Genomic DNA, 13,256 nt, shown 5'->3' with positions numbered 1-13,256 from the left:
AATTGGCCGCTTGCGCACAAGCGCTTCCACGTCCATCGCCCACCCTTTTGGCCTCGCCCCCCCTCCCTCCCGATACGTTCCTTTCATTGGCTACCATAGTCTGATGAGCTCCCCCCTCCCTCTCCCTCCCCCCTCAACTCGCTTTTAAGGGATTACATCTTGAATCATTGCCTCACTTGATACAGCTAATCTGGCTGTGACGGTCCCACCTGATGACGGAGACTTGTGTTGCCTCCGAAACGTCGTGATTTTTGTTTTTATTTTATTTTACTTTCTACGTGACTTTACCGAAAAAACCTAAGAAGGGAATATAAACTCCCTACTCCTATCCGCACTGGGGAATATAAACTCCGCACTCCTATCCGCATTAGGCAATATAAACTCGCCACTCCTATCCGTACTGGGGAATATAAACCCCGTACTCCTATCCGCATTAGGCAATATAAGCTCCACACTCTTATCCGCACTGGGGAATACAATCCCCTCTTATCCACATTGGGGAATTTCACCCCATAATCCTATGTACATTATGGAATCCAACCTTTGCTCCCATCCGCACTAGGTAATATAACCTCCTACTCCTATCCGCACTACGTAATATAAACCGTCACTCTTATCCGCATTGGAAAAAATAAACCGCCACTCCTATCCGCACTGTGGAATATAAACCCCGCACTCTTATCCGCACTAGGGAATGCAACCCGGCAGCCGCGGCCTGTAGTCGGAGTAGTAGTAGGAGGAGGAGTGAAGATGGCGCCTCTGGACCTGGACAAGTACATCGACATCGCCAAGCAGTGCAAGTACCTGCCGGAGAACGACCTCAAGGTGAGAGGCGGCGGGTGGGACACGGAGAGGACACGCGGAGCGGGCAAGGAGACGCGAGCGTGTCCTCTCTGTCTGTGTGTGTGTGTCTCTGTGTGTTGTGGGGAGCGGTGGGGTAGAGGTTAGCGCGCCGCGCTACGAGCCGAGTTCGATTCCCGCTCACGGCCAACACCGGTGACCCCCTCTCCTCTAGGTTGACTCGGCCTCAAATGAGTACCCGGTGCGGTGTGTAAACATTCGCCGCGTTGGGGAGACAAAGGCGGCCGGGCGTGGTTGCTGGCCACCCCACCCCCTCGTGTGCCACAGTGCCGGTAGCCTTCATAGGTGCTGCTACTTGCTAACAGCACTTGCCCCGACAGTCTGCCACAGGCTACACGGGGGACCTTTGTCTTTGTGTGTGGGAGTTGGGGAGCGCGGCGAGCCGAGCTCGAGTGACGATTATCTTGAGGCGGTCCTGGGCCTCCCCTAGGTCGACTCGGCCTCAAATGAGTACGCGGTTGCGGTGTGTAAACATCGCCGGTGTGTAAACATCGCCGCTGTGTGGGGGGGGGGGAGACAAAGGCGGCCGGGCGTGGTGCTGCCCCCCCCCCTCTACGTGTGCCACAGTGCCGGCCTTCATAGGTGCAGCTACTCGCTAACAGCACTTGCCCCAACAGACTGTTGGAGGCTACACGGGGGGTCTTTGGCTTTACGTGTGAGAGATAAATATACTGTAGTCACTGGAGGAGATAAAGGTGGCCGATAGGGTTCGGTAGGTGGACCTGGTAGGGTTCGGTAGGTAGACCTGGTGGGGTTCGGTAGGTAGACCTGGTAGAGTTCGGTAGGTAGACCTGGTGGGGTTCGGTAGGTAGACCTGGTAGGGTTCGGTAGGTAGACCTGGTAGAGTTCGGTAGGTAGACCTGGTAGAGTTCGGTAGGTAGACCTGGTGGGGTTCGGTAGGTAGACCTGGTAGAGTTCGGTAGGTAGACCTGGTGGGGTTCGGTAGGTAGACCTGGTAGGGTTCGGTAGGTAGACCTGGTAGGGTTCGGTAGGTAGACCTGGTAGAGTTCGGTAGGTAGACCTGGTAGGGTTCGGTAGGTAGACCTGGTGGGGTTCGGTAGGTAGACCTGGTGGAGTTCGGTAGGTAGACCTGGTGGGGTTCGGTAGGTAGACCTGGTAGGGTTCGGTAGGTAGACCTGGTAGAGTTCGGTAGGTAGACCTGGTAGAGTTCGGTAGGTAGACCTGGTGGGGTTCGGTAGGTAGACCTGGTAGAGTTCGGTAGGTAGACCTGGTGGGGTTCGGTAGGTAGACCTGGTAGGGTTCGGTAGGTAGACCTGGTAGGGTTCGGTAGGTAGACCTGGTGGGGTTCGGTAGGTAGACCTGGTGGGGTGCGGTAGGTAGACCTGGTAGAGTTCGGTAGGTAGACCTGGTAGAGTTCGGTAGGTAGACCTGGTGGGGTTCGGTAGGTAGACCTGGTAGAGTTCGGTAGGTAGACCTGGTAGGGTTCGGTAGGTAGACCTGGTAGGGTTCGGTAGGTGGACCTGGTAGAGTTCGGTAGGTAGACCTGGTAGAGTTCGGTAGGTGGACCTGGTAGAGTTCGGTAGGTGGACCTGGTAGGGTTCGGTAGGTAGACCTGGTAGGGTTCGGTAGGTGGACCTGGTAGGGTTCGGTAGGTAGACCTGGTAGGGTTCGGTAGGTGGACCTGGTAGAGTTCGGTAGGTAGACCTGGTAGAGTTCGGTAGGTAGACCTGGTAGAGTTCGGTAGGTAGACCTGGTAGAGTTCGGTAGGTAGACCTGGTAGAGTTCGGTAGGTAGACCTGGTAGGGTTCGGTAGGTGGACCTGGTGGGGTTTGGTAGGTAGACCTGGTAGGGTTCGGTAGGTAGACCTGGTAGGGTTCGGTAGGTAGACCTGGTAGGGTTCGGTAGGTAGACCTGGTGGGGTTCGGTAGGTGGACCTGGTAGGGTTCGGTAGGTAGATCTGGTGGGGTGCGGTAGGTAGACCTGATAGGGTTCGGTAGGTGGACCTGGTAGGGTGCGGTAGGTAGACCTGGTGGGGTTTGGTAGGTAGACCTGGTGGGGTTCGGTAGGTGGACCTGGTAGGGTTCGGTAGGTAGATCTGGTGGGGTGCGGTAGGTAGACCTGGTAGGGTTCGGTAGGTAGACCTGGTAGGGTTCGATAGGTAGACCTGGTGGGGTTCGGTAGGTGGACCTGGTAGGGTTCGGTAGGTAGATCTGGTGGGGTGCGGTAGGTAGACCTGATAGGGTTCGGTAGGTGGACCTGGTAGGGTTCGGTAGGTGGACCTGGTAGGGTGCGGTAGGTAGACCTGGTGGGGTGTGGTAGGTAGGGCGGTACGAACCCGGCCACCCGAGTTCGATACCCGCTCAGGCCAACACCACCACCCGTGACGGATTATCTCAAACGATCCGGGGCCGACCTCAAATGAGCACCAACACCAGTAGTGATTATCTGAACCGGTCATGGGCCTTCCCTAGGTAGACTCAGCCTCAAATGAGTACCTGTGCGGTGTGTAAACATCGCCACTCGGGAGACAAAGGCGGCCGGGCGTGGTGCTGGCCGCACTCACCCCCTCGTGTGCCGTGCCGGTCTTCATAGGTGCTCGCTAACAGCAATTGCCCCCACAGTTTGTCTTTGTGTGTGTGTGACGCTGTGTGTGTGTGACGCTGTGTGTGTGTGACGCTGTGTGTGTGTGACGACGTGTGTGTGTGACGTTGTGTGTGTGTGTGTGAGACGCTGTGTGTGTGTGACGCTGTGTGTGTGTGACGCTGTGTGTGTGTGTGTGACGCTGTGTGTGTGTGACGCTCTGAGTGTGTGACGCTGTGTGTGTGTGTGTGTCGCAGCACCTCTGCGACTTTGTGTGTGACGCTGTGTGTGTGACGCTGTGTGTGTGTGACGCTGTGTGTGTGTGACGCTGTGTGTGTGTGATGCTGTGTGTTTGTGACGCTGTGTGTGTGTGTGACGCTGTGTGTGTGTGACGCTGTGTGTGTGTGACGCTGTGTGTGTGTGATGCTGTGTGTGCGTGTGTGTGAGGCTGTGTGTGTGTGTGACGCTGTGTGTGTGTGACGCTGTGTGTGTGACGCTGTGTGTGTGTGTGTGTGTCGCAGCGCCTCTGCGACTATGTGTGCGACCTCTTGCTGGAGGAGTCCAACGTGCAGCCCGTGTCCACTCCGGTCACGGTGTGCGGGGACATCCATGGACAGGTGCCTGCACGTCACGACGCGCCTCACGACACACGTCACATCACGACCCATGTGCACACTCACCGCAGTGTGAGGGGTCTCTTGCATCAAACCCACGCGCTGTGTGTGTGACTGTGTGTGGCTGTGTTGGTGGGGGGAGCGGTGGTGTAGCGGTTAGCGCGCCGCGCTACGAACCCGGCGATCCGAGTTCCATTCCCGCTCACGGCCAACACCGGTGACGATTTTCTGAACCGGTCCTGGGCCTCCCCTAGGTCGACTCAGCCTCAAATGAGTACCTGGTGTAATGTGTGAGCATCGTCACCAGGGAGACAAAGGCGGCCGGGTGTTGTGTTGGCCGTGCCGGTCTCTTCATAGGCACTAATCGCGAAAGTCTGCTGAGGCTGTCGTGGGGGATCTTTGTGTGTGTGTGCGACCCCTCCCCCCTCTCCTCTCCCCGTGTAGTTCTACGACCTGAAGGAGCTGTTCCGGACAGGGGGGGAGGTTCCCGACACCAACTACATCTTCATGGTGAGTCAATCGCGGTGGGGGGGGGGGGGGGAGTCAGCCCAGACCCCCCCGCGCCCTCCTCCCCCCAGCCCCCACCTCCCCCCAGCCCCCACCTCGCCGTGCCCACACCCAACATGGGCAGCACCCACAGCCGGAGCTCACGGACTCGGCCCACGGAGCTCGCAGGGATTGTTTTCCGTCGTAAGGAAACGGCCAGGGCGGACAGACAACAGGCCCGCAAACCCACGTCGAGAATACACGTTTTTTTGGGGTTAGATTGCGAAAATATATTTCCGCGATCGAACCCAGAAAAATCTGTATTATGGATGATATTGGTCGCGCAAAGCCTTCAAAACCCACGTCTGCCACGCAGCATTTTGGCCGTGCAGACGTCTTGACTCGTGTGTCTGGAGCTCACTTGCAGCACCTTGCTCCAACAGTCTGTTAAGGCTATACTGGGGGGGGAGGGGGGTAGATCTTTGTCTTCTGTGTGTACCTGCGTACGTATTTGCATGTATATCCGCGTTTGCGCGCGCATGTGTGTGTGTATCTGCTGGGGAGCGGTAGTGTAGCGGTTAGCGCGCTGCGCTACGAAGCCTGCGACCCGAGTTGGATTCCCGCTCACGGCCAACACCGCTGACGATTATCTGAACCGGTCCTGGGCCTCCCCTAGGTCGACCCGGCATCAAATGAGTACCCGGTGCGATGTGCAAACATTGCCGGGCGCGGTGTTGGCCCCCTCGTGTACCGTGCCGGCCTTCATAGGCGCTCGCTAACAGCCCTTGCCCCTACAGTCTGTCAAGGCTACACGGGGGATCTTTGTCCTTGTGCCTGCAGGGAGACTTTGTGGATCGAGGCTACTACAGTCTGGAGACGTTCACGTTCCTGCTGGCGCTCAAGGCGCGCTGGCCCGACCGCATCACCCTGCTGCGTGGGAACCACGAGTCCAGGCAGATCACGCAGGTCTACGGATTCTACGGTCAGTGTAGCCGCACACACTCACACACAGCGCCCCACTGACACACACACAGCGCCCCACTGACACACACACAGCGCCCCACTGACACACACACACGCAGCGCCCCACTAACACACACACACACACACGCAGCGCCCCACTGACACACACACACACGCAGCGCCCCACTGACACACACACACACGCAGCGCCCCACTAACACACACACAGCGCCCCACTAACACACACACAGTGCCCCACTAACACACAGCGCCCCACTAACACACACACACACAGCGCCCCACTAACACACAGCGCCCCACTGACACACACACACACACACGTCCCCCACTAACACACACACATAGCGCCCCACTAACACACACACAGCCCCCACTAACACACATACAGCGCCCCACTAACACACACACACACAGCGCCCCACTAACACACACACACACAGCGCCCCACTAACACACAGCGCCCCACTGACACACACACACACACATGGCCCCCACTAACACACACACAGCGCCCCACTAACACACACACAGCGCCCCACTAACACACACACACACAGCGCCCCACTAACACACACACACACAGCGCCCCACTAACACACACACACACACAGCGCCCCACTAACACACAGCGCCCCACTGATACACACACACACACGGCCCCCACTAACACACACACACACAGCGCCCACTAACACACACACGGCCCCCACTAACACACACACAGCGCCCCACTAACACACACACAGCGCCCCACTAACACACACGGCCCTACTAACACACACACAGCGCCCCACTAACACTCACACAGCGCCCCACTGACACACACACGGCCCTACTAACACACACACAGTACCCCACTAACACACAGCGCCCCACTAACACATGCACAGCGCCCCACTAACACACACACAGCGCCCCACTAACACACACACACAGCGCCCCACTGACACACACACGGCCCTACTAACACACACACAGCGCCCCACTAACACACACACAGCGCCCCACTAACACACACACGGCCCTACTAACACACACACAGCGCCCCACTAACACACTCACACAGCGCCCCACTGACACACACACGGCCCCACTAACACACACACAGCGCCCCACTAACACACACACACAGCGCCCCACTGACACACACACGGCCCTACTAACACACACACAGCGCCCCACTAACACACACACAGCGCCCCACTAACACACACACGGCCCTACTAACACACACACAGCGCCCCACTAACACACTCACACAGCGCCCCACTAACACACACACAGCGCCCCACTAACACACACACAGCGCCCTACTAACACACACACAGCGCCCCACTAACACACACACAGCGCCCCACTAACACACACACAGCGCCCCACTAACACACACACAGCGCCCCACTAACACACACACAGCGCCCCACTGACACACACACAGCGCCCCACTGACACACACACAGCGCCCTACTAACACACACACACACACAGCGCCCCACTAACACACACACAGCGCCCCACTAACACACACACAGCGCCCCACTAACACACACACAGCGCCCCACTAACACACACACAGCGCCCCACTAACACACACACAGCGCCCCACTAACACACACACAGCGCCCCACTGACACACACACAGCGCCCCACTGACACACACACAGCGCCCTACTAACACACACACACACACAGCGCCCCACTAACACACACACAGCGCCCCACTAACACACACACAGCGCCCCACTAACACACACACAGCGCCCCACTAACACACACACAGCGCCCCACTAACACACACACAGCGCTCCACTGACACACACACAGCGCCCCACTAACACACACACAGCGCCCCACTGACACACACACAGCGCCCCACTGACACACACACAGCGCCCCACTAACACAAACACGGCCCTACTAACACACACGCAGCGCCCCACTGACACATACGCAGCGCCCCACTGACACACAGCGCCCCACTGACACACACACAGCGCCCCACTGACACACACACAGCGCCCCACTGACACACACACAGCGCCCCACTGACACACACACAGCGCCCCACTAACACACACACAGCGCCCCACTAACACACACACACACACGGCCCCCACTAACACACACACAGCGCCCCACTAACACACACACATGGCTCCCCACTAACACACACACGGCGCCCCACTAACACACACACACAGCGCCCCACTAACACACACACAGCGCCCCACTAACACACACACAGCGCCCCACTAACACACACACAGCGCCCCACTAACACACACACAGCGCCCCACTAACACACACACAGCGCCCCACTAACACACACACACAGCGCCCCACTAACACACACACACAGCCCCCCACCAACACACACATGGCTCCCCACTAACACAAACACACAGCCCCCCACCAACACACAGTCTACCTAGGGGAGGGCCACCAGGACCGGTTTAAATATCCGTGCCGACCTTAATAGGTGCTACTGCTCGCTAACACTTGCCCCCACAGTCTTTGCGAGGCTACGCGGGGGATCTTTGTGTAAACATCGGCATGCGCACGGTGCCGGCCACACCCCCCCCCCCCCCCACCTCGTGCGCCGCGCCGGCCTTCTCCTCGCTAACGGCACTTGCCCCAGCAGCCTGTGTAGGCTACACGGGGAACCTTTGTCTGTGCGTGATCCCCGTGTCTCCACGCAGACGAGTGTCTCACCAAGTACGGCAACGCCAACGCGTGGCGCTACTGCACCAAGGTGTTCGACATGCTCACCGTGGCCGCGGTGAGTGCCCCGCTACCCACCCGCCTACTCACCTACCCACCTACCCACTCACTCACTCACCTACTCACCCACTCACCCACTCACCTACCGACCCACTCACCTACCGACCCACTCACCTACCCACCCACTCACTTATTCACTCACCCACTCACCTACCCACTCACTCACTCACCTACTCACCCACTCACCCACTCACCTAACCACCTACCCACCCACTCACCTACCCACCCACTCACCCATTCACCTACCGACCCACCCACCCACCCACTCGCCCACCCACCTACCCACCTACCCACCCACTCACCTACCCACCCACTCACCTACCCACCCACTCACCTACCGACCCACGCACCTACAGACCAACTCACCTGCTAACCCACTCGCCTACCGACCCATTCACCCCCCAACCAGTCCGTTGTCAGAAGCTGCCCCGGCAGCGCCGGCGGTGGCGGCGGTGAAGGGTGGCGGCGAGTGGTGGTGGTGGTGATGGTTGGCGAGTGGTGGTGGTGACGGTTGGCGGTGGGTGGTGGTGGTGGTGGTGGTGAAGGGTGGCGGCGAGTGGTGGTGGTGGTGGTGGTGGTTGGTGGGTGGTGGTGGTGGTGGTGACGGTTGGCGGTGGGTGGTGGTGGTGGTGGTGAAGGGTGGCGGCGAGTGGTGGTGGTGGTGATGGTTGGCGAGTGGTGGTGGTGGTGGTGACGGTTGGCGAGTGGTGGTGGTGGTGGTGACGGTTGGCGGCGGGTGGTGGTGGTGAACCTTTGCCTGTGTGCGCGGCGCGCCGCCCGCAGCTCATCGACGAGCAGGTGCTGTGTGTGCACGGGGGCCTCTCGCCCGACATCAAGACCCTGGACCAGATCCGCACCATCGAGCGCAACATCGAGATCCCGCACAAGGGCGCCTTCTGCGACCTCGTGTGGTCCGACCCCGAGGACGTGGACACGTGGGCCATCAGCCCCCGCGGCGCCGGCTGGCTGTTCGGGGCCAAGGTCACCAACGAGGTGAGTCGAGGAAGGGGGGGAGGGGAGGAGGAGGTGGTGAGTTGAGGGAGGAGTTAGGAGGAGGTTGGAGGTAGAGGGGATAGGAGGTGAGTCAAGGAGGGAGGAGGAAGGGAGGTAGGGGTAGGAGGAGGAGGTAGGAGGAGGAGGAGGTGAGTCGAGGTCGAGGGAGGGGAGTGTGTGGAGGTGGAGCGGGCGACTCGCTGTTAAAGGGAATCTACCCGAGCCTCTGCCGTACGCGATCCACTCCTCGCTGTCACAGGGAGGGAGTGTAGTGGGTAGCGAGCGCCACGCTACGAACCCGTCTGCCCGAGTTCGATTCCCGCTCACTGCCAACACCAGTAGCGATGATCTGAATCGGTCCTAGGAAAGCAAAGGCGGCCGGGTGTGGTGCCAGCCACCCTGCCCCTTGATTTGAAGTTTTCGTGACTGCAGGGATCCATACTAAATATGTATTTTCTACCTACGTGACTTGACCGAAAGAACCAAAGAGTATGGAACCCTACCCCTTGTTTGCCGCGCTCGCTAACAGCACTTGCCGCAGACCTCTCTCTTGTTAGAGGCGACACGGGTGGGTGACCTTTGTCTTTGTGTCTGCTCCAACCCACCCACCCACAAACCATCCACAACCCACAAACAACCCACCAATAACCCACCCACGTGCCAACCCACCCACGCACCCACCCACCCACGCACCCACCCACCCACGCACCCACCCACCCACGCACTTGCCAACCCACGCACCCACCCACGCACGCGCCCACCCACCCACGCCCCTACCCACGCAACCACCCACGCACGCCCCCACCCACCCTTGCCCGCACCCACCCACCCTTGCCCCCACCCACCCACACCCCCACCTCCACCCGCCCACCCTTGCCCCCACCCGCCCACAGTTCGTTCACATCAACAACCTGAAGCTCATCTGCCGTGCCCACCAGCTGGTGCACGAGGGCTACAAGTTCATGTTCGACGAGAAGCTCGTCACCGTTTGGTCGGCGCCCAACTACTGCTACCGCTGCGGCAACATCGCCTCCATCATGGTGTTCCCGGACGCCAGCACGCGGGAGCCGCGGCTGTTTCGCGCCGTGCCGGACTCGGAGCGCGTTATCCCGCCCCGCACCACCACGCCGTACTTCCTGTGATCGATCGCGCGGTGGTGGTGGTGGCGACGGCGGTGGTGGCGGTGGCGGTGGCGGCGGAGCGTGATGTTGATGGCGATGGTGGTGGTTTTGTTGGTGGTGGAGGAGGAGGGTGATGTTGGTGGTGGTGATGGTGTTGATGTGGTGGTGGTGAAGGTGGCGGTGCTCGCCTGGCCACAACCACCACAATGTCACACCGTGTTTAAGTTGTACCACACCAAGTCAGACCGCACCAAGCCTCGCCGCACCAGGCACACCACTCTCAATTGCACACCTTACTATCTCTTTCACGCTGCCCCCACTATTTAATGCCAGCCTGCTCAACACCGCACCATCAGCACCCACACCACCACCCTGCTCAACACCACACCATCACCAGATCATCAGCACCACACCACCACCCTGCTCAACACCACACCAACACCAGAGACCCGTAGACTCGCACAGAGACCCGTAGACTCGCACAGAGACCCGTAGACTCGCACAGAGACCCATAGACTCACACAGAGACCCATAGACTCGCACAGAAACCCGTAGACTCACACAGAGACCCACATACTCACACAGAGACCCATAGACAAAGGGAGACCCATAGACTCACACAGAGACCCACAGACTCACACAGAGACCCGTAGACTCGCACAGAGACCCATAGACTCACACAGAGACCCACAGACTCACACAGAGACCCACAGACTCACACAGAGACCCGTAGACTCGCACAGAGACCCGTAGACTCACAGACTCGCATAGAGACCCATCGCCTCAGAGATCTACACACTCACACAGAGACCCATAGACTCGCACAGAGACTCGCATAGAGACCCACATAAGTAGAGATACACACACAGACTCGTAGACTTGCATCAACACGGCCGTAATTTAACGGGGTTATCAAGTCCCGTGCGAGTGGGTGGCCTCAACCCGGTCACCACTGAGGCCGCAAGAATCCCCTGACGTTGTATTTGGTTCCGTGCCCGATTGAATGCGAACATCTCAGCTCTTGAGAATTCAAACCTTGTCCGTTCAGCGACTTGGTGACGTGACGAGCACCACTCTCGGTGCCACGGCGTGGTGGGGAAGGTCCTCTGGCACCCCCCCGCCCCTACTCGTGTGTGGGTGGGTGCATGTGTGTGTGTGTATCTGTGCGTGTGTCCGTGCGTGTGTATGTGTGTGTGTGTGCGTGCGTGTGTGTGTGTGGGGGCGCGTGTGTGTGTGTGCATGTATGTGTGTGTGTGTGGGCCACCCAGAGTGTCGCTCGGAATAATGGAGGGATCTCGGAGGCAGCTCTGTGATGTCCGCTTGCCTCCACGACGTCGCCTGACGCGGCGGAGGAGGATGGGGAGGGGGGCCGGGCAGCCGACGCCCCAGAATTCAGAACGGATTCCTCCTCCTCCTCCGCGCTGTCTTGACGTAACGCCGGTTCGCGCAAATCGGGATGAACTTGGGGAGATTTTTGGTGGCGGTGGCAGTGACGGTGGTGGGGGGTAAAGATTGGAAGAAAATACGAATCTATAAACGGTGTTTCCGGGTCAAATGTGGTTGTGGAACACGGGTCGTCGAGAAGTGGCGTTTGGCCCACGATCGATCTGTGGGTTCGGTCGTCGTCATCGATGATGATGATGATGCTAGCCCGTCGATGATGACAACAACAACTCTGCGATAACTCCTCGTCGATGATTCTAACGCGTCGTCGATGATAATGTCATTGACGATAACCCCTCGTCGGTAATGCTAACTGGGTCGTCGATGATAACGTCATCGATGATGACATCTCGTCGATGATTACGTCATTGATGACAACTCGTCGATAATTACGTCATTGATGACAACTCGTCGATAATTACGTCATTGATGATAACTCGTCGATGATTACGTCGCCAATAACTCGCATTCCCGTGCTTGTCCCCCTCCCCCGCACCCACCCAGCACATGTTTTAAACATTTTGTTAATTAAAACGAAAATAAAGACCATATTTAAATTACGGTCGGGGTCATGGTGTTGTCGCCGGGGGAGTTGCACGTGCTGCCGATCTCGATGCCAGAGGCTTCCACGACAATTCCACATTCAGGTGGCCAAGCAACGGGAACGGCGACAATGAGGACATGGGAGTCTTTCGATTTAAAGCTTTCGTGACTGCAGGGATTCATCTTGGTTCTTTTGGTAAAGTCACGTAGAAGGGACATAATAAAATAATAAAAATGTAATTCTTCTCACGACGTTTCGGCCACAATGCAAGCAGCCGTCCTCAGGTGAAGAAGAACAGATCTGTCGAGATGACAAAGTCTTTTTAAAATCCTTTATATTAAGTTCGCTTGCTTGCTTAGGACCGTGCAAATCTTTCGGTCGTTTTTTAACCCACTTCCCGTGATCCAATCGAGCTTACATTTTCCACACAGACTCGTTGTGCGTGACAATTAATGTTCCAAAATTTTACACTTTTTAGGACAAAAATATTATATTTAATTAGCAATTGCTTAATGGTGCAATGCAATCATCTGACCCATAGGTGGCAGCCATCTCAAGCCAGAGCACGAGAGGACTCTAGCCGCCACGCATATAAAGGATTTACAGTGAAAAACTTAGTTTTTACGGGTTATACTTGTTTATTATTTCCATTCTACGTGACTTTACCGAAAGAACCAAGAAGACGTGGGAGTCGTCGTGCATCGTCTCGTCGTCGTTGCCGCCGTGATGTCTTCTGCCCGGTGCGATGTGCAGGAAACGTTGCCACTGGGGGGGAGACAAAGGCGGCCGGGCGCGATGTTGGCCACCCAGCCCGTAGTGTGGCTCACGGCACCGGCCTTCGTAGGCGCTCGCCTGTAGGGGGAGACCTTCGTTTCTGAATGAACGAGA

At 57.9% G+C, this 13,256-nt stretch overlaps 1 protein-coding gene across 1 annotated transcript; it reads left to right on the top strand.

Moving 5' to 3' along the window:
* Positions 1 to 687: 687 nt before the first annotated feature.
* Positions 688 to 12,385, top strand: PPP6C (protein phosphatase 6 catalytic subunit). The gene is made up of 7 exons (XM_078877961.1): positions 688 to 825; positions 3,924 to 4,019; positions 4,461 to 4,526; positions 5,343 to 5,484; positions 8,186 to 8,265; positions 9,051 to 9,260; positions 10,154 to 12,385. The coding sequence occupies exons 1-7, from the start codon at positions 751 to 753 to the stop codon at positions 10,400 to 10,402; spliced, it is 918 nt and encodes a 305-aa protein (XP_078734087.1). The 5' UTR covers positions 688 to 750; the 3' UTR covers positions 10,403 to 12,385.
* Positions 12,386 to 13,256: the final 871 nt, after the last annotated feature.

This window comes from Lampetra fluviatilis, chromosome 49, assembly GCF_964198595.1.
Source record: "Lampetra fluviatilis chromosome 49, kcLamFluv1.1, whole genome shotgun sequence".
In the NCBI taxonomy this organism is placed as follows: domain Eukaryota; kingdom Metazoa; phylum Chordata; class Hyperoartia; order Petromyzontiformes; family Petromyzontidae; genus Lampetra; species Lampetra fluviatilis.
The sequence above is the reverse complement of the archived record's forward strand: the minus strand, read 5'-3'. Positions and strand labels throughout refer to the sequence as shown.

Coding starts and splice junctions, on each gene's coding strand:
- PPP6C (XM_078877961.1), top strand. CDS start 751: ATGGCGCCTCTGGACCTGGACAAGTACATCGACATCGCCAAGCAGTGC. Junction 4,020..4,460: donor GCGGGGACATCCATGGACAG/GTGCCTGCACGT, acceptor CTCCCCGTGTAG/TTCTACGACCTGAAGGAGCT. Junction 4,527..5,342: donor ACACCAACTACATCTTCATG/GTGAGTCAATCG, acceptor TTGTGCCTGCAG/GGAGACTTTGTGGATCGAGG.